Here is a 27,626-nt window from a genome sequence, read left to right as displayed (position 1 = left end):
TATATATCATTATCACACAGAACCTTTATAAAAGTAGATTAGGACAAAGAAATCAAATATATTTTGTAAAAAGGCAATAAGTCTAAATACAACCTTTACAAAACATTATGCAATAAAACCGTAATCAATACTGGGATCACAAGATTCTATACCTAGGAAAAAATATTTATTAAGCACTTAGTATATATAAGATACAATGTTAAGTGCTAGGAATACAAATATAAGAAAAGGGAAAGACAGCCCCTGTCTTCAAGGAGCTTAAATTCTAAAGAGAGAAAGCAATACATAAAAGGGAGCTGAAAAGGGATGAGCAAGTCAATTCAGTATTTTATTTCTCTGATAAAGCCCTTACTCTTCCTGCCCTTGGTTCAAAAATTTCAGTTCTTCGGCCTTTTGTCTCCAGAAATGGTACCTAGCTTCAACTACTTCCATCTTAATAATTTTAACTGGCATTTATGTTTGACTTTAAGATTTGCAAAACACTTTACATAAATTATCTCATTTAATTCTTATAACTGTGAGATAGATGGTATAGGCATTATCCCCATTTTACAGATGAAGAAACTGAATGGGGTGGGGGGGAGGGAGGAAGGAGTATAAGGGAAGTGAGAAAATTCACAAAAACTGTCAAGTGAGAAAAAAGCTGAGGACTCTGGGACAAGCTGTCAGGAAGGAGAAGCCAATATCTGCATCATATAATTTAAATATCTCAGGTGTCTGAGAAGAATTTATTTAAGTTTTTATAGGCTACCCACCCTACTATCACTATTCCTCTCATGTCCTGTTCCTCGAACTCTGTACCTTCCACTGTGCCCTTTGGAATGCCTAACAATGTCCCTCTATTTCTCTCATGCTCCTTCCAACTTCGAGCAGTCAGAAATTTAGCTCCCCCCAGATTACACTTCATCCCTCTACATTACACTACATCCCTCTACATCCCTCCCATTACACTACATCTTCTCAAGCACTGGCTTCATTTCCTCTCATACCACTTCCCCCCCCCATCACCCCCCCTTCCCCCTCCACACGCACACCACAGACCTGAAGAGGATAGGCAGAATACTTCTTGCTTTCCACTAGCCACTAATTCTTACTAGACCATGACCACTGGACAACCTCTTCTTTTTGAAGGTGACTATTAAAGCACATCACCCAAATCAGACCAGGGTAGCTACTGCCTATTGGCACTCCAATTCACCCAACCCTTCTCAAGGAATTCAGGACCTAAGCTTACCATCTTCCTCAACTCTTGATCTCTGAACCTAATACTAAAAGACTTCAAACATTCATGCTGATACTCCTTCAAAGACTCTAAATTCCTGGGTTTTCCATTTCCTCAACTTTCATAAACTACTCCAATGAGCCTCAACCACACATAATGATGAATCTTACCCTAGATCCTGTCATCACCCACAATCATCCCCCTTCTATGAATGACTATCTACCTATACACACACACACATATAAATAGATTCTTACACTCATCTATCTGATCATAACCTATCAACCAACCCATTTCTCTTTCTGCTTTACCTCTCAAAAATTATTCTGTCCTCATCATGACTTCCAATCCCTCTATTCATACTTCACCTGCTTCTTTTCTTAATCTCAATCTGTTTACCAATTCAACTCTACACTGTCCTCCACTTTCAAATCCTTTAATATTTTGCATTGTCACCATTCAAGCTTTGCCACAAACAAGCCATCTGTAAAAAAAAAAAAAAAAAAGATCCATGATTGAACATACAAGTCTTTTTCTATTCTATTTATAGGGAAATTACCAATTTATTTGGTGTTTAATTTCAGAATGAATTTTTTAAACCCTCAAAAAATTTTAACAAATGGCAACTCTGAATTACTCTTACCATCTTACTTCTCTGCTCTTCTCACAATCCATTACATGAAGAAAGTACTGTAATCTCAGCAGCCAAACCTATACAAACAGTCCAATCTATACACAAAAAAGTCTGCACTATAACATACCTCCCAAGTGGTTACCCAACTTCTTGCATGAAAACTTCCAAGAAGGGAGAACCCATGACCTCTCAAGGCAACCCATTCCACTTCTAAACAGTTTTGTTAGGAAAAATTTCCAAACATAAGTCTTCCAGGGCTTATTTTATTAGAAGCTAGTGAGAAGTACTAATGGAAAGCGTGAACTGACCCCTTTCCCTAAGTTATGGTTAATACTTTCCCTGAACTTAGCACACAGTTAATGAATGAGTCTTAATACCACTTTAACAACCAAAATCTTGAATCACATAATCCAGGAGAAGGGCTTACTAACATCTTCCTCGTGAATGTGACAGTAAAAGGGCCTCAGTTTACAAGGGTGAGAAGTTCCTGGTGGTTAAGACTTAATTTAAGCCTCTACATGATTCATACTAAATGAGACAATATTTGTAAATCGTTACTTAACACAGTGCCTGGCACATAGTAGGTGCTATATAAATCTTAGCTATAATAATAATTGTTGTTGTTGTTGTTAAAGAGGTCTCAACAGAGTAGGAAAAAGAATTTAGCAATTTATCCCTTCTGGCACAGTTCTGATAACATATGAGCTATTTACTTAGTATTTTAAAAGATAGGTGACTCAACAGAAACAGGGAGGTTTATGGAGGCAGAACTGAATAAAACATCAATTACCACAAAGAAGTCTTTCAAGGGAAAACAAGAAGTTCAAACTGTAGGAAAAGGTTGTAGACAATGCTAGTCAAGGGTGCATCGAGACAAATGACACTGGCTAATGAGCTAATACTAGGGATGATAAAGACCAACACTCTTGGGTTGTTGTAGATATGCTGGCAACCATACTCAATGTGCGGGCCCAGGGAATAAAGTGCTAAGCCTGGAGTCAGGAAGACATCTTCCCAAGGTCAAATCTGGTCTCAGACACTTACTATGTATATGTGCGCTTGGGCAAGTCACTTAACCCTGTTTGCCTCAGTTCATCTATAAAATAAGTTGAAGGAAATGGAAAACCATTCCAGAATCTTTGCCAAGAAAACCAGAAATGGGGTTATGAAGAGTCAGACACAAACTGAAATGACTAAACAACAAATATTAAATGCCCATAGTTTTGCAATTTCCCCCATGTACATGCAGATCATAACCGCCTTTACCCAAACCCAGTGGAAAGGATGAGCTTTAGAAGAACAGACATAATGAATATATATACTGTACTGCCTTTCTAAAGTATAGAATTGGTATTTAACTTAAGAATTTAAAAGGAATGGGGAAGGTGTCAAAATTTCAATTTAGTGAACATTAGGCGCCTACCATATTCAAGGAACCTATCCTGAGGATCAAGACACAAATGTCCTTTCCCTCAAAAAACTTACAACACAATTGAAGTTGTGTGCTCTTTTCCCTCCTGTGAGGTTTGACCACCAACCACCAGGTGTTTAATACTGTATCTATGCTTGCAACAGAACTGGAGTGAGGAAAGGTCTATTCAAAGGACTGGTGTGATAAGATCTAGATATAGCTAACCAGCAGTTAAAATTCAATACTCTTACACATGAAAAGAAATCCTGCAGAAATGAGGCAAGTGGGGCAGCTAGATGGTGAAGTGGATAGAGCACTGGCCCTGGAGTCAGGAGTACCTGAGTTCAAATCCAGCCTCAGACATTTAACACTTACTAGCTGTGTGACCCTGGGCAAGTCACTTAACCCCAATTGCCTCACTTAAAAAAAAAAATGAGGCAAGTATTCAAGCAAATCACTTCGAAGGCAATCTCCCTAATACAAATCAAAGTTGAAGGAAGTACTGTTGATTGCTTCACCAGCTGGATTCTAGGGCTTCAGCAACTTTAAACAGAAGCACACATCTGGGGCAAATGAAAGACAAGTAAACTTCATTGTAATGGCTCATATTAGGCCAAAGAGAGTTGCTCTGGCTCTAAGAATCAGCCTGCAGAATGACACAGCAAACAAAGAAACAGAACAAATGCTGGCTTCAGGTTCTACTCTGGGATATTTAGCCACATAACCATCCTTCACTTTAGGATTCCTCTTATTATCATAAAATGGGGGGGGGGGCACACAGTGAGGTGGCAAAGTGGATAGAGCACTGGCCCTGGAATCAGGAGTATCTGATTTCAAATCCGGCCTCAGACACTTAACACTTACTAGCTGTGTGACCCTGGGCAAGTCACTTAACCCCAATGGCCTCACTTAAAAAATAATAATAATAATAATAATAACATGGGACGTCCACACCCTCTCCCCTCATATGAATGGTACCAGTTATAACTATTTTTGTATAATTCAAAGTCACATAAAGTTCTTTTGCGTACCGCCCCCCCCCTCGCATGACAGAGGGACAGAAGGGAGTGAAAGCAGACAACTTTAAAAAATAAAAACTATGCCCAGAAACAAGTGATAACTTCTGTAGTGTCATCAGGGAAAATTTACTATAAAAAGAATTTGTTGGGGGCAGTTAGGTGGTAGCAGTGGATAAAGCACCGGCCCTGGATTCAGTAGGACCCGAGTTCAAATCTGGCTTCAGACACTTGACACTAACTGTATGATCCTAAGCAAGTCACTTAACCCTCATTGTTGCCCCCCCAAAAAGTTAATTCAGCTGTTTTAATTATTTCTGAGATTTCAAACTTCCTAGAATTCAGATCATACTCCATCTGAGGGAAAACAATTTTATCTTAACTTTAAGATAAACAAAAGATCATAAAATCATTACAGGTTTAGCTATTTAAGTAATCCTAACTTACAAAAACTAATATACCTCTTTAAAATAAATGTAAATTTATCTATACAATTACTATTTTACTGCTCAGAAAGTAAGCCTTCTCACCCCCAACCCTCTCTTGACATTTGGTGCATTACACAGACCCAAGAGAATAACATAGGAAAGATTTTAAAGCTATCTTGGCAATGTTCTCAATGAATACTTACAACCAAAAAGCGAAAAGTATCAGAAAATTATCAGTTAACTAATATATAAGAAAGGAATCTAACTTTTTTTCTTAATACCAATTGTAAGCTGTAATGGGAGGAGGAGCACTCAACTGTCAGCAGGCGTAAATTCTGTTGGGGGATAGGTATACTTTCCATACCCTTAAGGATGTTATTGAGGCTAAATTGATAAAACATATGTGAAACTTGAAAAATATAAATATAAATAAAAATATAAAGCAAGGAAAAGGACCTATTTGTACAGAAATGTTTATAGTAACTTTTTGTGGTGGCAAAGGATTGGAAATTGAGAGGAAGCCCTTCAATTATGGAATGGCTGAACAAGTTGTGGTAAATGATTATGATGAAATATTACTGTAGTATTATAAGAGATAACAAGTAAGCAGATTTCAGAAAAACCTGGAAAGACTTACATGAACTGATGAAAGTGAAGTGAGCAGAACCAGGAAAACACTGTACATAGTAACAGCAACACTGTGTGATGATCAACTGTGACTTAGCTCTTCTCAGCAATACAATGATGTATGACAATTCCAAAGGACTCACAATGAAAAATGCTATCCACCTCCAGAAAAAGAACTGGAGTCTGAATGCAGATTGAGGCATACCATTTTTCTGTTTTTTTATCCTTTGGGTCTTTCACAACATAACAAACATAATGATATATTTTGCATGATTGAACATATATAACCTGTAACAAATTGCTTACTGTCTCAAGGTAGGGGACTCAAAATTTTTTTAAATGAATGTTTAAAATTCTCTTTACATATAACTGGGGGAAAATGAATTATTATTTAGAAATAAAAAGCACTATACAAATAAAAAGTTTAAGCATGTGTAAATTATTTTAATTAGATGAAGACACACATGTCATAAGTATCAGACATGAGTAGCCAACAATGTCTAAAAGGATAAAAGCACCGGTAAGAAGAGTAAAGGCTAAATCATCCAAGCTAAATACCATAATCAAGGCCTAGAAAATATTTCTTCCAATAGTCACTACAAAAGATAGAACTAAAAAAATCATATAAAACTATATCAATCATCACACTGGCTACTTTTGTTTATTCAAACATCAATTGAGGGGCAGCTAGGTGTCGCAGTGGATAGAGCACCAGCCCTGGAGTCAGGAGGACCTGAGTTCAAATATGGCCTCAGACACTTGACACTTATTAGCTGTGCGACCCTGGGCAAGTCACTTAACCCCAATTGCCTCACCCCCCCCCAAAAAAACCCAACAAAAAAACATCAATTGAACCTGCTTCACTCACTATCCAATGTGATCTCTGGCAAATAATTTAATCTTATATGGCCTCAGTTTATCTCTAAAAAGTGAATGTGATTGCAAAGTCTCTAATATCATTTCTAGCTATTAACCTATACTACATAAATACAAAAGAATTATAATAAGTATTATTTTTAAAACTACAAATTAATCCATCTGTAATATTATTGTATTAAAATATGAGTGAGAAGCAATGCAGCAATCTGGTGGGGTGGAAATAGTGCAAGGCATGAAACATAAGATGTGGATTCTTCTACTTATTGAATGACCTTAAGCAAAGCAAATCACAACCTCTCAGTTTTATTTCCTAATCTATAAAATCACAATGTATGTGATTGTACCTAGAAGGGATCTAGATATTATCTGATATAACCCTTTCATTTGTTCGATGAACAGAGAAAGAACTTAAACCCAAGTATCCTGATGTCCAGCTCAGTATTCTTTCTGTTGCATGTACTTCCAAACAAATCTAGCAGAAATTAGTTTTACACCAATATTTCAAACCATTCACCACAAAAGTTCCAAGTAGATACACGAACAAGACATAAAATGTCATATCATAAATAAATTATAAATAAGGAAATACTTTTCTTAACAAAAAATGAGGGAATTTTTTTTTAAAGAAACTAGTATCACAGAAGAAAAAACACATGAGTTCAATTACACAAAATTGAAAAGCTTTTGCACAATCGATGCAATCTTAAAGGGGGGGGGAATCTTTATAGCAAATTTCTCTGACAAAGGTGTGGTATCCAAGATATATAGGGAATTGTCATGAGAAGAACAATTCCCTCATAGATAGATAAATGGTCAAAGATTATGAACAAATGATTCTCAAAAGAAACAAAAGCTGTCAACAATTATATAGGGGGAAATGCTCCAAAAATCACTGAAATATTAAAATTAAAATAACTCTGACATTGCACTTCACACTCATAAGATTGACAAATTTAACAAAAGATGAAAATGGCAATTGTTTGGAAGGGCTATGGGAAGAATGCCACATTAATGCACTGATCCAACCATTCTGGAAACCAATTTATAATTGTATCTCAGGGCAGCTAGGTGGCGCAGTGAATAAAGCACAGGCCCTGGATTCAGGAGGACCTCAGACACTAGGACACTTACTACCTGTGTGACCCTGGACAAGTCACTTAACCCTCATTGCCCCAAGGGGGGGGGGGGCCGAGGCTCGGGAAGCCACCAATGGGCATCTGGCAATGCCACTACTAGGCATATACGCCAAAGAGGAAAAAAGTGAAGAACCCCAAAATATTTGTAGTGCTTTTTAATGTAGTAAAGAATGGAACAATAAATTATGGCATCTAAATGTAGAGAAACTTGAAAACATTTGTACAAACTTTTTAATAGTAACATGAGAACCAGGAAAACTAAATGTACACAATGTACACAATGATTTAAGGGAGAGCAATTTTGTAAAACTGATCAGTACAATGACTTCAGAAAACTGATGATGGCACATGCTTTTTTTGGTAGAGAAGTGATGGTCTAGCAGTGAAGAATGTCTGTTTGGAAAGGTAGTTGGTAGGCTGTGATGGTGCAAAAAGGGGAAAAAAGAAAGGAAAAGACTAAACATTAAAAAATACACAGAGGGGGCGGCTAGGTGGCACAGTGGATAAAGCACCGGCCCTGGATTCAGGAGTACCTGAGTTCAAATCCGGCCTCAGACACTTGACACTTACCAGCTGTGTGACCCTGGGCAAATCACTTAATCCCCATTGCCCCGCCAAAAAAAAAGAAGAAAACAGAAATTCAGGAGAAGATACATGATCAGGACAATTTATTCTACCCAGTTAAATGTAATAAATAATTGTTTTAAATTTTAAAAGAAGTTCACAGTCTCTTATATAAATCTTTTATGTTCTTTGTATATTGAAATGTGTATGTTAACATTAAGTGTATAAAAAGAAAAAAATTTAAACAGGTACAGGGTGCTTTTTCGATAACATGTGTCTATTCTCTATTTTTTCAAGACAGTTCTTTGAGATCATTTAGTAAAACAAACCCTCTTATTTTACAGATGAGAAGCTCTTTTTCTTACTTTAACAACTCAATTCAGCAAGCATTTATTAAGGGACTATTTTGTGACAGGCACTGGGAACACAAAGATAAAAACTAGACAATCCCTGTCCTTAAGATTTCATTCTATTGGGGGAAAAACATGAAAAATAAAATACAAGATATTTAGAAAGTAACTAATAGGGAGATAACAAGAAAAGTTGGAGAGGATCCATGTAAATTGAACTCTGAAGGAAGACGAGATTTTCTAAAGGAGAGATTAAGGGAGTACACTGCAGACTTGGGGGATAACTTGTGCAAAGGCACAGAGATGAGAAATGTATGACTGTGGAAGGTGAACAGAAAGCTTTAAGCAAGTTCTACTCTGGCTAGAACATAATCTAGTTAAAAACCATCTACTAGACTTTTGAGAGTCCCTTGGACAGCAAGGAAATCAAATCAATCAATACTTAAAGAAATTAATTCAGACTACTCTTTGGAAGGACAAATGCTGAAGCTGAAGCTTAAATACTCTGGCCCCATAATGACAAGAAAGGACTCACTGGAAAAGACCCTTATGTTGGAAAAGATTGAAGGCAAAAAGGAAAGGTGAAGGCAGGGGATGAGCTGGATAGATATTGTCAGAGAAGCAACGAACATGAGCTAGGACAGATTTTAAGAGAGAGTGGAGGACACAAGGGCCTGGTGTGCTATGGTCCATTGGGTCACGAAGAGTTGAACATGAATGAACAACAAAAATAGAGCACTGAGGATATCCCTCTATTACAATGAAGGACAATAAACATATTTATAATTATGACTAAATAAAAAAAAACTCAAATTATATACTGTATATTTTATTTTAAAAGGCAAGTAATATAACAAAACAGGCATGTTATATAGATATTGTATAGATCTGAAGGTGGAAGGGACCCATTCATTTTATTTTATTTTTTTTGCGGGGCAGTGAGGGTTAAGTGACTTGCCCAAGATTACACAGCTAGTAAGTGTCTGAGGCCAAATATGAACACAGGTCCTCCTAAATCCAAGGCTGGTGCACCACCTAGCTGCCCTCGGACCCATTCATTTTAGAGTAAGAATCTGAGGTCTTGGCAAGGTAGAATGAATGACTTGCTCAGTCATACAGCTATTGTGCAAGAAGTTGAGACGAGTATAAATTCTCCCAATTCTCTCCTATACAATTCTCCCTCTTGAAAGATTTCCATCTAAAATCCTTAAGATTAAAACAAAACAAAACAAAATTTGGTTCTTAGAAGAGTAAAACCTCAGCTTTTTCCTGGCAAAGTGAACTATTCAGAATAATTCATTCCAGGGGCAGCTAGGTGGTGCAGTGGATAAAGCACCAGTCCTGGATTCAGGAGGACCTGAGTTCAAATTTGACCTCAGACACTTGACACTAGCTGTGTGACTCTGGGCAAGTCACTTAACCCTCATTGCCTTGCCAAAAAAAAAAAAAGTTTCACAGAATAATTCATTCCTCCAGACAGTAATACAGACCACAGAGTAAAATCTCTGTTGTTTAATTTTGTAATCATTCCAAGTGTAAATTGTCTTGTTTCCCAAATTAAATTATCAGCTCCTTATAGGCAGGGCCTATATCTTATTCTTCTTTTGTATTGTACATAGTCTACCACAACTCATGGAACAATTATCTATCTTGAAATAGCTGAAACAAGTAAAGCAATTTCTGACTAATGATATATAGGAAAATCACTCTTGTTACGCTCATCACTTTTTTTTTTTGGGAGGGGGGGGCGCAACAAGGATTAAGTGACTTGACAGGGTCACAGAGCTAGTAACTGTCAAGTGTCTGAGGCCAAATTTCCTGGTGCTTTATCCACTGCACCACCTAGCTGCCCCTTGCTCATTACTTTTTAGGATACGGACTTGATAGAAAACAATCAAGCACCACTGAAGGAAAAAATATGCCTACCAAAATACTGTTTCTACTTGTTTTTGTTTTTCCCTTTTGTTCTGATTCTTCTTTCACAACATGACTAATGCAGAAATATGTTTAATGTGATTGTGCATATATAACCAATATCAGATTACTTGCTGTCTTGGGGAGCAGGGAGGGAAGGAGAAAAATTTGGAACTAGAAATTTTACAAAAACAAATGCTGAAAACTATCTCTACATGTAACTAGAAAATAATAAAATACTTTTATGATTTAAAATAATAATAATACCTACTAGGGGGGCAGCTAGGTGGATAGAGCACTGGTCCTGGAGTCAGGAGTACCTGAGTTCAAATCTGGCCTCAGACACTTAACACTTACTAGCTGTGTGACCCTGGGCAAGTCACTTAACCCCAGTTGCCTCACTAAAAAAAAACCCACACAAACAAAACAAAAACAAACAAAAAATACCTACTAGGCAATACCTATATGTAATAATACCTAGGTATTACCACCCAACATTGTTGAGAGGAACAAATGAGATAATAAAGCACTTAATGTTTATTTCCTTCCTCCTAAGAACTTGATAGGACCCTCCAAATGAAATCAACATATACTTTAATACTCAGAGATTTAAATACAAAGCCGGCATAAGGATGGATGGCAAAAACTGTTGAATAAGTCTCAGGATCAAGAAAAAGAACGCAAAGGCTATACAGTAAACTATACAAAAGATTTACACCAACTATGTGCCATCAGTGAGAGAGAAGAAGAGGAAGGAACAGGTGGTGGTGATATAACTATGTAATGAGAGAAGAAAACTGATATGGGTATCATTTCTGAATTAGATGTCTGTGTAAAATTAGACCACTAACTTTTAACAGTTCAGACCAAAATCAACACCAAATTAGAATGAGGAGACTTGTCACATAAGCCACTGCCTACTGAAACATTTATTAAATCAATAAACATTTATGCATCTACTATTGCCAGGAACTATGTTAAACAAAGAAAGCAAGACAGTCCCCAATCTCAAAAGATTCCAACAACTATGTACAAACAAGACATACACAGAATAACTGGAGACAATCACACAGAGAAGGGACTGGAATTAAGGGGGAATGGGAAAAGCTTCCTAGAGAAAGTGAGATTTGAACTGGGACTTAAAGGAAGCCAGGAGGCATTGATGAAGAGAGAGAAAATTCCAGTCATGGGGCAAAGTCAGCCCTGTTGGTACACACATAGTGGTGTGACCTAGATGAAGATCCAGCAAAGGACACTGAGAAGGATTAGTCAGGTAGAAGAAAATAGTGTCATGAAAACCTAAGGAGACTAAGAGAAGAGACTGACAATGTCAAAGGCTACAGATTAGTCATGGAGGATAAGAACTGAGAAAAGGGCATTAGATTTGGCAATTAAAAGGAACTTTGGAAAGAATCACTGATGCCAAAATATGGAAAATGGGTCAAGGAGAAAATATGAACACTATAACAACTTTCTACTGAAGTTTAAGTGTTGTAAAGCAATCATCACAATGAGGAACTCAACAAAGCCTAGAAACTGAGTGAGCTAGCAAATATTTTATATCCTTGCCAAGTAGAGAGATGGTAGCCAAAGGATGCATTGATTTAGCATGTCAATTCTTTAGCATGTAAAACCTTATAGAATTTAGTGTAAGGCTGTGAATAGTATGGCCTTATAAAACAGTAGAGGAAAGAACAAATATGCAAAAAAAACCCTGTTTTTAGTAAGCTACATGATCCCAAGAGCCATCTAAAGACAAAACTAGGAGTACAAGATATAAAAAATGGAAATCTATCAAGATTCCTATAACATTTTTCATCAATGAATGATAAAGTAAGCATTTAATGTGTGCTTATCACAGTAGAATGAGTGCATCTGCACACTCTCTACAGATCCTTCATTGAATGGGGCCTGGAGTTAGGAAGTAGAATTACAACTCTCTAATGACATCAAAAACAGAGAAAGAGAATCAGAGAGCCATGCCTGAGGCAACCAAACTGAGAACACTTAAGACTTGACAGTCAAGAAAAAATAGAAGAAACCTGATATTCAGGGAGGATACTAAATTGGGAAGGGGAAGGGGGGTCAGAATAAGATGAAACTGGACCTGGAAAGTTATCAAGTACCACCAACCATTCTATTTGCTCTTTTCTACAAAAATCAGTAACAATAATATTTTATGAGAATTATTTACATATGTACTGATAATATCTTAGTGACTATAAGGACAGACTTCCCAAACATAGAATACCGCATCTTTACAGTTACAGAGTTGGAGAAAAAGTACAGAAAATACAAGATCCTATTGTGCCTGTCTATTGGCTATAAAAAGGTATTTGATCCAGTAGAGCAAAATGCAACATTAATATATCTTTTCCAAAAAGTTATCTTCCATCTCAATAAACTCCAATGGCTTCCTACTACCTCCAGGAGCAAATACAAAATGCTCTATTTGACATTCAAAGCCCTTCATAGCCTAGCCCCCTCCTACCTTTCCAGTCTTCTTACACCTTACTCCCCAAAACATACTCTTCCATATAGTGACACTGGCTTCCTGGATGTTCCACAAAGACATTCTATCTACCTGCTCCAGGAACCATGCCTGGAACTACTAACAAACTTTTAAGTCCCAACTAAAATCTCACTTTCTGAAGGAAATTTCTTAATTCCAGTGCCTTCATTTCAAAAAAACCTGTAAACAAAGACTAACATGAACTGATGATGAGTGAGATGAGCAGAACCAAGAGAACATTGTACACAGTATCAACAACTTTTTGCAATGATCAACTGTGATATTTAACTCTTCTCAGCAATACAGTGATCCAAGACAATGCCAAAAGACATTTGGTAGAAAATGCTCTCTGCATTCAGAAAAAGAACTATGGAGCCTGAATACAGACTGAAGCATACTATTTTCACTTTTGTTGTTGCATTTTTGTTATTGTTCTTCATTCTTTCTTGCATTTTTTTTTCCTTTTGTTCTGATTAATATGGAAATATGTTTAGCATGATTGTAATGTATAACCTATATCAAATTGCTTGCTGGCCTCGGGAGCAGGGGAGAAAAATGTGTAACTCAGAAAATATCCTTACATGTAATTGAGAAAAGTTAAAAATAAAAATAAAATGACTAGTCACTAGAAAAAAAATTCTTGCGTCTTCCCTCTTAAATATTTCTCATTACATACATGAACAATCAAAAAAAATTTCCACATTAGCCATATCTAAAAAAATTGGTCTCATTTTGCACTGAGTCTTTCACCTCTCCATTAGAAAGTAAGTAGCATGTTTCATTATTAGTCCTCTAGAAAAGTGGTTGTCACTTTACTAATAAAAGTTCAGTACAAGAGTATTCTATTACATTTATAAACCATAACTTGTTTATTGACTCCTCAATTTATGGGCACTACCTCCAATTCCCATACTTTGCCACCTCGAAAAGAGCTAAAATATTTTTGCACATCTTTATGGGGTTTTTGTGCTTAAGACTAATCTGTCGTTCAATCTAAGCTACAATTCTCCGTCCCCCTTCTCCTTCTGCCTCTTCTCTCCAATTTTCCTATTGAGTCAAATAGATTTTTATTTCAGTGTGTATTCCTCCTCCTTTTGACCAATTCAGATGAGAGGTTTAAGTGTCAGCCCTTTCTCCCCTACCCCATGGTCCTTGTTCATTTAATGTCTATTTGTTGTTTTCCCTAACTTTTCTTTCCCTGGCTCTGCCTCTTTCCATTCTTTTCTTAAGATCATCAAGATATAACAACTATTCTCAGGCCTTGTCTAATTGGATTCCCTCTATAAACTCTGATGATAGGGTTCAAAGGGAACAGGTATCTCACCATATTTGAATAGAAATTTCTCCTTATTTATTCCTTTATCTTTTTTACCTTTTTTCTTTTCACTCCTGTGTCTGAATTTCAAGGTTTCTCCACAGCTCTGGTCTTTTCACCAGGAATACTATAAATGTTCTATTGCATTAAGAATCCATTTTCCCCACACAGGATTATACCAAATTTTGCAGGGTTATTCTTAACTGTAGCCCCATATCCTTTTCCTTCTGAAATACTGTATTCCAAGTTCTTCATTACTTTATATTAGTGGCTGCTAAATCATGAGTGATACTCACTACAGCATCTCAGTATTTGAATACTTTCTGGCTGCTTGCAATTTTTTTCTTTGACCTGAAGCTCTGGGTTTTGGCTATAACGTTCCTGGGAGTTTCCATTTGGGGGTTTCTTTCAGAATATAAGTAATGGATTCTATTTCCACTCTGCCCTCTAGTCCTAAATCTCTGAGAAAGTTTTAAGATTTCTTATAGTAGGATGCCTAGGTTCTTTTGGGTCACAGTGTTCAGAGTTCGGTGATTCTTAAATTTTCTTCTCAATCTGTTTTCTAGGTCAATTGATTTTGCGATGAGATACTTCACCTTTTCTCCTATTTTTTTCAGCCTTTTGATTTTATTATTTCTTGTTGCTTCATGAAGTCATTGACTTCTGTTTGGTCCATTTTAATTTTCAGGAAGTTTGTTTTGTGCCAAACTGTCAATTCCCTTTCCAATTCTTTCTTCCACAGCACTTTTTTTCCCCAAACTTTTTCCTTTAGCACTCTCATTCCATTTATAAAAAGATTAAGCTCTTTAATTCTTGCTTCATCGCTTCTAGGAATTCCAGTTTAGCCTGTGCCCAAGCTGAGTATTTCTGTGAGGTAGTGTTTGAGGATAGTTTTGGAGTCATTCTCTTCTGTATTTATGTCTTGAGCACCCTTGTAGCGTAACAGCTCATTATAGTAGGGTTATTATTTGTTTTGTTTTTTCATTCTTCCAGCCTACTTACTGACTTCAGATTTGATGTTAAGGCTGGGCTCCATTGCACTAGTGGAGAGAAGTTCTAGGCTAGTCCTGTTGCTGCTTTTTTGGTATTAGTGAGCGTTGTGTTATTCCAGGCTCTCAGAAACATGCTAGTGAACTACAAGCTTTAAATGCTCCCAAAGGGCAAGATTTTATTGCCCACCCCGAGTCCCAATCTGAGCACTGCAATTTCCTGACCTGGGACTGGGTCCATACAGTAGTAGGTTGTTGCTGGACTCCACACTTACTAGCCAGCTAGAAAGTTCTAAGTATTCAAAGTGGCAGAATTACAAACTCCACTTTGGTCTGAGCTTTCTGTGTTGATTATTCCTCCGAAGACTGGGCCAGATGCTGGAAGTGAGATGCTGCTTTATGCCTAAAGTCTGAGCTATACCACTGGTACTACTGACTTTCTGAACTTCCTTCTTTCTCAGTACAGCACCCAGGTCTCCTGCTAACTCTACCCTGGATTTTCAACTTGGAACTAGGTAGTAGGTGACAAAGTTGCCAAGTGGAATCTGTCTATGCTGCAGTGTCCCAATGTGGGTCTGGGGAAGCCAGAGTATAAGTATGGGACCTCCTTTTGTGTTTGTGTGCACTTTCCCTGGGCACTGGAGTTCCCTGTGTGACAAGTACACCTGCCCCAATCTTGCCATCAGTGTCTGCAGACCTCAGTGTCTCTCTATGCCAACAGGCCCAAAGTGCTCATTGTGACTTTTTCTGGATTTCTCCATCAGGATTTAGTCTGGTGCATTTTATAGATCTGTCTGGAAGAATTGTGCATGGGAGTTCAGTTTGCACTGCTTCCTTCTACTCTGCCATCTTGACTCACAAAATTATTTCTAAAGTCCCTTCCAAATCTAAATTCTATGATCCTATGATTAACAAGAAATAAACTCCATGCTGTATTTATTATGTATGTAGCACTATAGTAGACAACAAAAAAAAAAAACTAAAGTCCTTGCACCCTAATAGATTATGAAATAGTAACCCAGGGGCAGCTAGGTGGCGCAGTGGACAGAGCACCGGTCCTGGAGTCAGGAGTACCTGAGTTCAAATCCGGACTCAGACACTTGACATTTGCTAGCTGTGTGACCCTGGGCAAGTCACTTAACCCTCATTGCCTTGCCAAAAAATTAAAACAAAGCAAAACAAGATAGTATGATAAAAGCAAAGTGAAATAAGTAAAGCCTAGAAAACAATGTACACAGTAACTACAACGATGTAAATGGAAAGAACACACCCCCCAAAAAAGCTAATAAAATTATAAAGATCAAATGAAACTTGAATAAAGAACTATGAGAAGACACCCTGAACCTACCCCTTCGTAGAGGTGGGAGGTCCACAGGTGTTATATATTGCACATGTTTTCAGGCTTTTTCAGTGTACTGCTCAATTGTGCAAAGATTTGCTGCTTCCTTCTACCAAGGTCTTGGGTTTCTGAAAATAGGGTCAAGCCAGAAAAGATTCAAGACTAGAAAATGCAAAGGATGGAACATCTGAATGTTTATCTGTGAATTCAATTACATTCTAGAATGAAATGTCAACTCAGTTTTATATACTAATAAAGGGATACAGAGGTATAGATATCCCCAAACAGATAACATTTATAACTTTCTTTTAAATATATTCATCTTTTTGTTTGTCCTCACATTCCTCCCCTTCAGATTTACCTTTCCGACTATGTTTCACTTAAATATTAAAATTAGTTTTAATTTTCTGATTAAATACTACTAGGAGTGATAGGAAGCTGAACTGTGATTTTAAATTATATGTAGGTAATCCATATATAGCCAATTGAAAAGTAACAAACATCATTGAACAAACCTAGTATATGCAAGGTATTATGCTAGGGGCTGGGGCATGTACAAATAAACCAAATGACATAGCATCAGCCTTCAAGTATATGATTTAGTAAGGGGGATAATGCAGGCACAGAAATACCATTAGATAATAAATGTACATAAAGGAGAATAAAAAAGATATAAAAGATGAGGTAGAGATCTATTTCAAACTGGAAAAGGGTCAGAAGACATCATAGTGTACAAGCTGGTATATCAGCCTATGGACAAGAAAGGAGATTAGGCTACTCCAGATTCTTACAGAAGAGTATAGGCCCAGATGGGATAATGCAGGATATGTCTGGGGAATGTTGAGTAGTCTAGTTTGAATAACGGGTAGTATACAATATAATACAATTAATTCTTTTTGGATTTTTCACTACTTCATATTATCTGTGTCACTTTCCTGTCATGGTTAGGTAGAAGCTGATTAAGGTCAAGTCATCAACCATTTATTAAGGGTTTACTGTGTTAAGTATATACAAGAAATCTGTGCTGCATGCAACATGATTGAGAACACTGAAAGTCAAGAGAGGTTTTAAAGTTTGATGAGTTTTCAATTCGTTCTATAACATATACCACCAGTTACTCATTGCTACATATTGAAAAATTATTATATCTGAATGTGTTTTTGATATGCTACTTGGTACTTTGAACATTATATATTTTTAAAAATAAGTATAGGCTTATACTTCAAATATTTTATATACTCAAATGCATAGTTTTAACAACTTAGTGAAGGCTGTAGACTATAATAGCTAATTCTCTGCTGAAAAGTACTAAAAACTTACACTCATGAAGAAGTGGTCAAATCATTCTGTCGTCATTACTCACTTCACTATGATTTAAGAGAATTTTTATTAGTAGTTTGGTGGTTAAAAATAATTATCAAGTATTTGAGTACTTGTTATCAACTCAGCACTGAGTATGTTGTCATGATAATTACAGAAAAAGTACATAATATTGTAAGACCATAGATTTATAGTGTGGAAAGGATCTTGGAGAGCAAGCATCTATCTATATTTCTCTACAACTCCATTGTACAGCTGAGGAAACTGACACTCAGAGAATTAAAGGGACTTGCCCCAGGTCACAGGTAAGTATCAGAGAGCCAAGATTCTACTAGGTCTTCTTGCTTTGAAAATCCAGTTTGTTGCCTTCTAGTTGGAAAAATGAGGCTGACACACTTAAAACAGTAAATAATAACATTATTTAAGTGCTAACTAGTTTTTTAGTAGCCAGAGAAATGATCATGAAGGAATAGGTAGAAATAAGGGCATTCTAGATCACTAAAACAAATATAACCAAAAATGGGGAGAAACAAGTGAGCAAAATATTAAATATATTTTCTACTTTGAAATACAGGAAAAAAAACCACACATTGACAAAGTCAATTTTATTTTTTAAATGTTTTATTTATGTCTTGTTTCTTACATCATCATAATTAGCCCCAATATCCTTCCTCTCCCTCCCAGAGAGCCATCCCACATAACAAATATTATTTTAGAAAGAGGAACAAAAAATTAGCACAACTGTGCAATACATTAAAAAAGTCCAAAAACATGTGCAACATATAAGAACTGTTTTGACTTCCCACCTCCACAAAGGGGTGGGGGTGGGGGGGTATTTTTTTATCTTTTTTCATTCAAATCACACTTGATCTTTTAAATTGTGTTATATTCACCTCTGACTTTTTGGTGTGTGGTTGCTTTCCATTTACATTGTTGTAGTTATTTTGAATATTGTTTTCTTGGCTTTGCTTACTTCACTCCGCATTAGTTCATGTAGCTCTTTCCATATTCATCACTTACATATCATTTCTTATAGCACAGTATTATGCCATTACATTCATTACATTACTTTCTTCTTATTGATGACTTCCTTGGGGCATATGTCAAGTAACATTCTGGAGTCTCTGGTTTAAAGGGTATGGACAATTTAGTCACTTTATTTACAAAATTGCAGAATGCTTTCTAAAATGGTCATATTGATTTACACCTCAATCAACAATACTGAATATTACCATTGTTTTATTTTACTATAACTTAAAAGTATTTTGTCTTACACACTTATGCACACATATACACACGCACATACATACAAACACATTACTAAGTATAAAGACTGGTTTAAAAGGATTTAACACAGTTATAAAAGCTTTCTCTTAACTCGCCTATGGTTCCTAAAAAGTGGTATAGTCAAAAAATGACAAAGCTGAGATTTTAATGATAAAAGTAGAACTTATTCAACTGACAAATGAAAAAGATGAAGGTCCACAGAAGTAACTTGTTCAGGGTCAAACTGCTATTTTTCAGGGAATTGGGAATGGAGCTAAACTCATCTGTATTTTCAATCCAGTGCCCTTGCCCTTATATGCCCCTGCTTCATTTCCTCCTTAATATGTGTAAGGGCCAAATTTAATATGGGGAAAGTTCATTGGATGGCTTGCCATAATATTGGGGTTCAGAAAATAATGAGGGACCTCTAGGTCCAAAGTTTCCTCCCTTTCAAACTGCCTTTTTCAGTTATTTCTCCCAGGCTAATAAGAAAGGAGACTAATAGCCTCTTTTCCACAAACAAATCAGGTTTTCTTAATGGGAATAAAATATATAACAAAGGTGAAATTAATAAAGCCAAGGACAAGGGAATAGAGGAAGAGAAAAAATGGATAAGCTCCCTGACTCTAGCAAAGACTGACACAATCCCCAAATTTTCTTCCAGCTTAGCTAATTCTAAGAGCTGCCCTAATTTCTATTAACTCACCACCTGGGGTCCCTAGTTTCTATAGGAGTCAGCTGAACAGCCCCTCTCCAGTCCACTCTCGGAAGCTCACCAACAGGAAAAAAGCGCTCCCAGCCTCAGTGTTCTTTACTACCTTTTCTCTCCCTCCCCCAAAAGGGAGGTCCTTCAAGTTGCAAGGCTAAGATTAGTCCCCCTGGTGACTTCAGTAGTATAAGTCACTCAGGGCAGGCCAGGTGTGGCCTATATCTAATCATCTCATGTAGGTACTTAGTTTCTCAAACAATACTAGATCAATCAGGTGGGACCCCTGGGCCTCTGCCAAATTCCATTATTTTATCACACATTTCCTACCTCTTGACTTCTGACACTGTAGTGTTCTATTTCTTCTCCTAATCCTGATTACTTTTTCCTTTTTTTTTGCTAAGCTCTCTTCTTATTTACTGCCCCTAAACACTGTTCTCCAAGGTTAACACTGATCCTTCTTCAGAGCACACCTTTCTGCTGATGTCTCCAAGACCTATTTAAATGTCTAGGCTGACAACCATCTACTCTCTAGTGCCCTATCTCCAGTTGCCTGGGCACTAATTACAACATAGATGTTCCAATATCACCTAAAACTTAACACTTTAATAACTGTCATTTACGTAAGTTAGTTCTCCTATAAGCCAACATATTCATTCCTAATAACCAGTTATGGAAAATCAAGCAATAAAAAACCACAGGGCTTATGAGGAAATACTCGAAAACTTCGTGTGTGTGTGTGTGTGTGTGTGTGTGTGTGTGTGTGTGTGTCTCTGTCTCTCTCTCTCTCACACACACACACACACACACACACACACACACACACACACACACACACACACACACACACGGTAGGGACCAAATAAAAAAAGCAGCATAGTGTTATACTTGTTAAATAGTTAATAAATACATACACAGTACACTAAATAGTGGTGACCTCAGAGTACTGCTCAGCATGCTCCCAGGTTTCCACAGGGTAGGGGCTGGTAAGATTAAGTGGCAGGAGGAGGGCACCTCAACCATGGTGTTAGGTAGGGAAATGGGACAAAAATGAACCAGAGATACTCAGTTCCTATCACACCAGAGGATATACAATATAGCACTTTACACTGACAAAGACCTGAAGTATGCATGTGGAATTAGAGGTTGGAAAAGTTACAGCTTGTAAATAATTGTGTTTAAAAATTTTTTTTTTTAATTTTTGCAGGGCAATGAGGGTTAAGTGACTTGCCCAGGGTCACACAGCTAGTAAGTGTTAAGTGTCTGGGTCCAGATTTGAACTCAGGTCCTCCTGATAATAAAATAATAAAAGCCAGTGCTTTATCCACTAAGCCACCAAGCTGCCCTGTGAATAATTGTGAAATGCTGCAATTTTCTGTTTTTTTATTTCTCAGATAAAAATCTCACAAAAGCAAACACAAAATTCAAGTTATTGTTCCTTAACATACCAAATGTGGGAACAATTAAAGTTGACCACACATTTCATATGGTATTCCCATTTTACAATGAAACTGAAGCTCACTGAAATTAAATGACAAGTCCATGGTCAAACAGCTAGTAAGTGCTAAAGGCAGAATTCAAACCTAGCTTTCAGCTAAGTATAAATCCAGAAAATCTCAGCCACCTACTAGCCCTGAAACCTCAGGCAATTCACTTTCTCTTTCTAGGCCTCAGCTTTTCTCCTGAAAAATGGGGAAGGGGGCTTTGGAGTGAAGTGGAAGCATTGAAGGGAGGGAAAGAGAGAGAGTTGAACTAGATAACCTCTAAAGTCCTTTCTAGCTCTACAGCTATAATCCTAATTATCTTTCCTCTCAAAGATATAACTTTCCCTTTTTTTTTTAACTTGGTAACACCATAATTTATGTTTGCCTCAGGCTTGTAAATTTGGCATTACCTTTGCCTTTTTGCTTTCTCTGTATCACTCCCCATAGCCCACTGCCACCTTTCCATGTTCAATCTCACCTACTCTCCTTGTGCATTTTCTCTTGGTTTCAATTCTTGTTTATTTCCATAACCACCACCCTAAGCCATTCCCTCATCAGTTTAATATTTTGGTTATTTTGATAACATCTTAGATGGCCTACCTGCAGCTAATTATTCTTCTCCTTTTCTTACAGACTATCAGAGTGTGCTTGATATAGTCATCTTACAGAGAAACCAATACAAGTTAAATAAAGCCACACATAAAAGAAAACAGGAAAAACAAATAGTTGTCATAAGATCATATGATTTAGAGCAGAAAGGGATCAAAGAAATGATCTGCTTTGACTCCCTTATTTAACAGAAGAGGAAGCCCAGAGGGTAGAAGTGACTTAATCAAGGTCACAGTAGAAGAAAATAGTGGGGGACAATTCTAATCCCTACATCTCAGCAACAACCTTTGGGTGCCACATTTAAAAGGACACTGAGAAGCAACAGCCTGCCCAAAGGAGAACAACCTGAATTATAAGACTTAAAATCATGACATATGAGTTCAAGAAAGTGAGAATACTGAGTCCAATAAACTTTGCTGGACCATGATAACTGTCTTCAATTATATGAAAGGTTGCCTTGTGGAAGCAAGATTACAGTTGTTTTATTTTGCCCCAGAAAGAGAACCAAGAGCAATGGATAAAAGTTACAAAGATAGATTTCAGATAGATATATATAAGAAAAAACTTTCTAACAAATTGAACTATCTGAAAGTAAAATGGCTCATCTCCAAAGAGCACAGAGTTCCCTATCACTGAAGGGCTTCACTTGTCAGAGATGTTATAGAATGTTTTCTTTTTACAGTTTAGGACTCTCTACTATTCTCCCTTTTTAAATGTTTACTGACAGCTCAGTTATTCATACTAAGGGAAAGAAGCTGGCAGGATAAGAAAGGAGGATGTGATCCAAAAAACTGTATATTTTGTTTTGGAATCTGATATTTATAATTAAATAGAGGTTAAATCTAATATTTTGGAAATCTGCTGCAAACAAAATAACGCAGTCATACTTGAAGGTTTGACTCATAAGGACCTGAAGAATAGCTGTTTTCCCATCCTGTTCATCTTCAGTTCATAACGTCAGGCAAGACACTCAGACCAACAATAAAGCAGGGTTACATTTTGTGAATTCCTTTGGCAATCTGTGAAACCTATGAAACCCTTCTCACAAAAAACCTTTTAAATGCATGAAACATTTGGGATTACAAAGGAAATTGGTTACACTGAAATAGTTTAAAAAAAATTTTAAGTTCATGGACCCCTAAAGTCTGAGAAGATCCCTGAAGTAGTAGTAGTAGTAGTAGTAGTAGTAGTAGTAGTAGTAGTAGTAGTAGTAGTAGTAGTAGTAGTAGTAGTAGTAGTAGTAGTAGTAGTAGTAGTAAGAATATCTGGTTTCAATGCATGGAAAATAGGGGGAAATGAGATATTAATAAAGGTATAAACAGATTTAATGCTGCACGTAGTATGTGCCTGGGAAGTCAACAAATAATGGCAAGACTGCACAATGGAGAAGATAGAGACAGGAGTTACAGCATGATTTCGATGATATAAAGAACTCCTCATGAAAATATTCCTAAAGTCTTGGAAAAAGTCTAGGAAAAAGCCTAGGGCACTGAGGTTAAATGAACTTCCAAGGGTCAAGCAAACAGTATGTGTCAGAAGCAGGATTTGAACCTAGCCAGCTCTATCAGCCTCTTGGAAAACAAAGTAATACTGCCTATTACAAATAACTAATTATAAAAATGCCAATGATAATTTCAACTGATCTCAGTTGAATCAATCAACAGACATTTGGTAAATGATAGCTTTAAGTAATTAACATAAGTACCACTACGTGAGAATCACTATACTAGATAATATTTCCTCATCTGTGAAAAGGGGATAATAATAACTATAGTACCTATCTTACAGGATTCAAATGAGATAATGTATGTAAATCACTTTATAAACTTTAAAAAACAATATACCAGTCAACTTATTTTCATGGTTTTTTAAAAATCTCATATTTCACCTTCGTAACATAATTTCTCTCTTTTGTAAATGTAATTTACATAATTATCATTTTACATAACAGATGAGTACTCAAATTTATATATATTAAGAGTATCATATTAAACATAATCTCCATTTCATAGAGGCAAATTATTTCAGGCAAAATATACAAATAATTGAAATTATAGCAGAATTGCTATAGCATTTAAAATGTTAGAGCTCCAACCTTATGTTTTTACACAGGGCAATCCATTTCACATATAGCTGATTCATCCACCAAGTGAGCCCTACTGCTCTGTTGACTCAGAAAGGAATAGTTCAGGTCACTCCTAAAATATAATTCCTAACTTTCTTCAGATTGGGTGCACAAATCCTCTTTATTCAATGAGACAATCACAGTTCTACCCTAATAATTCCTTGGCTTACAGTTTAAAAAATATTTTCACCATAAAAGTGCCAATAAATCCTATCAATTTGTTTAAGCCAAGCTCCTTTGTAATACGGAGTATGTTGAATTCTCACATCTTATACATTTTTAAAATTATTTTCCATTTATTCTTATGTTTACATTTTGTCCTAACTAGATTATATAAAGTTCTTCAGGAGATAGACATTATCTACTATTTATTTTGTATTAATCCTGAACTAAAACAATACTGTGCATACCACAAGATGTCTACTTCTTTACTACTCAACTGACCCTTTGGCCCATCTTCACATTTCCCATCCCTTCTCCCCACAAACTTCCCCCACCTAATCTCTCCCCACTTTTCAGCTTCCTTCTATACTTTGTCTTTCTACCATAGGAACGTAAACTAGATGTCGCAGTGGATAAAGCAGGACCAGCCCTGGATTCAAGAGGACGTGAGTTCAAATCCAGCCACAGACACGTAACACTGTGTGACCCTCTGAAAGTCACTTAATCCTCACTGCCCCGCGCGCGCGCACACACACACACACACACACACACAAAAGGGAATGTAAGCTCCCTGAGGTCAGGCAAAGTCTTTCTTTTTGTTTATTATATTTTTTATTTCCGGCTCTTAGCACATCCATATACATCAAGCACTTAATAAATGCTTGTTGACATTAGGCATTTAATAAATGCTTGCTGGGAAAAAACATATGACATTAAAAAACTTAGGTCTGATACATAAGACAACAAACCTCAGTAAACCAAGCCTGATTTGCTGCTGATTTGAGCATTCAAGTTGCAAGTCACTTGTAGGCTAGCCATACACCAAAGATTAAGTCATCAACCATATATATAATAGCTTAGTTAACCCACTAGAATACATTACTAAGCTGATTTTAAAGAACAAATTCCATTTAGTCTACCTAATTTTAACCTCTAAAAAAATCTGCTCAGATATAAGTTAAATTTGCTAATAAACTACATCTGGTGAAGACTAGCATGCCAAGTTTCAGTTTTGTAGGAACTAGATTTGTTAGAAAAGTTCTGAAAATGAATGTGACAAACAACACTTTTCTGATTATGGATTTTCCCAGTTACTGCAACTCAGGATATTGTATACTTTTATTACATTCAGAAGCCAAAAAGTTTTATAGCTATTAAAATGTCCAAAATTTTACTAAAGAGTATCATTTTTCCACTTAGGCAAGTGAACTAATTGCTGCTTTTATTTAAAAGACTAAATCGTTTTACTTCAGAAATTCTACTTTAAACCTACGATTCCTTTGAATCCAAATCCTTAGACTCAAAGAAGAAACCATTAACCGTAAGAAAGTTAGTTCTATTGTAGGTAGATAGCTACATGACAGCTCAGCCTATCATTAACTGCTGTCAAGATTTGAAAGGAATAATAAAAAATATTTTAAAAAACTATTATACTTTCTACCCTTTAAAGTCAGAAATGAGCATCAAGAAATATGACTACGATCCAGAATCTACTTTAGATTTTTTTTCTCAATATTAAAACAGCAAAACAGACAAAAATTTCGCGTTCAGATAGTTCTGTAGATTTTAAACTTCAAAGGTTTGTTTGCTTGGTTTTGTTGGGCTTTTTTTTCCCCCCGGGCTTCAACAATCGTATAAAACAGACTACACTATAGGAAAAAGTCTAAGTGAAACTGGTCTGAGAACCAACAGACCAAATCACGCTTACCAGAAGAAAAAGAAAGAAAAGGAAAAGAAAAAATCGTTCCTACAATCACTAAATCTTAAAGCAGAGAGTGGTGGACGAATTCCAAAACAACCACCGATGGAAGGAATGTTGGGCAAGGGGTAGGTCTTTTAAAAATATAGCTGAGGTTTTTCACCAGTTCAGACGGTGTAAACAAACCTTCCTAGCTGCAGCCGACGGTAAACAATGAACCTGCAGCAGGGTGAGGGGGCGGTCTCTGCCAACTACACTCCCGGCGGCCCGGGAAAAGGGGAGGAGGGGGGTGTGTGTGGGAGGGGGATCCAGCTGTACCAGATACCTCGCAGTAACCAGCCGGTTCTTAGGCTCGCCGCAGAAAAATATATCGATCCCTTGCACTTCCCCCGAGGTGGTGAATAAAGAAGCAATCACGTATTCTGCAAGGGGGGGGGGGGAGCAGGATGTGGTCGCTCTTGCCCTAGACATCCTCTTGCAACCTAAATAACAGCCTCTACCTCCCCCCTCCCCAGGCCGCCCCCAGGATTGAGCGGCACAAACCTCCCGGAGAGAGTACATCCCTTCCCTGCTCCAAGTCCTCAGGAACCCAACAGCCCCGAAGTTCGTCTCCCCCGCTCGCTGCCACCACCCGGGACGGTGAGAAGGCGGACGGAGAGGAAACGGGGACGAGCCAGGGCCAGGGGTAAGAACCGGGGCAGGGGCGGCCCAGGGAAAGGAGACGGAGAGAAGGAGGATGGACTCCGCAGGGCAGTCCCAGGGCCCGAGTCCCCGCGGACCGCCAGCCGGCTGGTCGGACCCAGCACCCCGCCCCTCCCCCCCCACCCCGGGCCCAAGCCCCGGGGCCGCGCGCGCCCGCCCGCCCCCGCCCGCCGTTAGTTACCTCGGGTGAGATCCAGCGGGACGTTCTCCTCGCCGCTGTCATTCCGCCCTGCGCGAAACACAGAGAAACCCAGTTAGGACTCGCAGGCCGGCGGCGGCCCCGACCACAGCCGGAGCCTTGGGCGCCGTCCCCAAGCCCGCCTCGCGGCCTCGGGGGATGAGAGGGGGAGAGACGACCCTGAGAGAGTGGAGCACGCGGAGCGGAGGGGAGAGGGGTAGAGGAGGGTTACCTCGTATCCTGAGGTGCTTCAGCGAGCGGCCGCGGACACTCGCCGCCATGTTGACGGGCTTCAGTCACAACACCGGAAACCTCGCCCAATCGCGCGAGAGCCCCCTTCCCCTTTCCCCCGCCCTCCGCTTCCTTTCCTCCTCCCTTTCCTCCTCCCTCCCCTCCCGTCTCCTCCCCTCCACTCCCCACCCTGCGCTCGCCTTGCCAGGCCTGGGCATCCTCGCTCCTCCCCCCTCCCCCTCCCTCCCCCCTCCCTCCCCCTCCCTCCCCCTCCCTCCCCCTCCCTCCCCCTCCCTCCCCCTCCCTCCCCCTCCCTTATCGCGAGCCAGGCCGGGGGGCGGGGCGAGGGGCCCAGAGCGGGAACCCCGGGGTGGGCGGGCGCGCGTGCCTGCTGTAGTGTAGGCTAGGCTGGCCTTGGCAAGACCACCCCCCAACCCCCGCCCCTTCTCCGTTTCAGGGGAGCGTACGGCCGCGGGATCTCCCGCGAGGAGGTTTCCCACCCCTCCGCCTCAAGTTCCTAAGGGGAATTCCCCTGGGAGTCTCGCGGTGCAGGCGCCCAGCCATGCGGACCCCAGGAGGATGCCTTCCACGCGGAGGGGAGCCGACGCTCCATTGCGCGGGGCGAGGCTGCCCACTCGTGTCCGTAATGCTCTGCGTCCTCTCTACTCTTTTTGAACTGATACGGGAAGCTGCCCCTACGCGTTTTATTTGTCCTTGAAGCACTGCCCGGCTTCCTTCAAACCAGGCTCACCTGCCCATAAAACACTCCTCTCGCCACGGAACAACCTTCGGACTTCCCCACCGACCA

General features: G+C 38.4%; 1 protein-coding gene across 5 annotated transcripts in view; it reads right to left on the bottom strand.

Annotated features, from left to right (window-relative positions):
• RICTOR (RPTOR independent companion of MTOR complex 2) overlaps positions 1-26,890 on the bottom strand; it is a 135,722-nt gene extending 108,832 nt beyond the window's left edge. For all 5 annotated transcript variants that reach the window (XM_043976061.1, XM_043976063.1, XM_043976062.1 and 2 more), the window contains exons 1-2: positions 26,820-26,890; positions 26,591-26,638 (exon numbers count right to left, since the gene is read on the bottom strand). In XM_043976061.1, the coding sequence (XP_043831996.1) occupies positions 26,591-26,638; positions 26,820-26,868 (97 nt within the window). In that variant the 5' untranslated portion in view covers positions 26,869-26,890. The remainder of the gene's footprint in view (positions 1-26,590; positions 26,639-26,819) is intronic.
• Positions 26,891-27,626: the final 736 nt, after the last annotated feature.

The sequence above is a fragment of the Dromiciops gliroides genome, chromosome 1 (assembly GCF_019393635.1).
Source record: "Dromiciops gliroides isolate mDroGli1 chromosome 1, mDroGli1.pri, whole genome shotgun sequence".
NCBI classification, from domain to species: domain Eukaryota; kingdom Metazoa; phylum Chordata; class Mammalia; order Microbiotheria; family Microbiotheriidae; genus Dromiciops; species Dromiciops gliroides.
The sequence above is the reverse complement of the archived record's forward strand: the minus strand, read 5'-3'. Positions and strand labels throughout refer to the sequence as shown.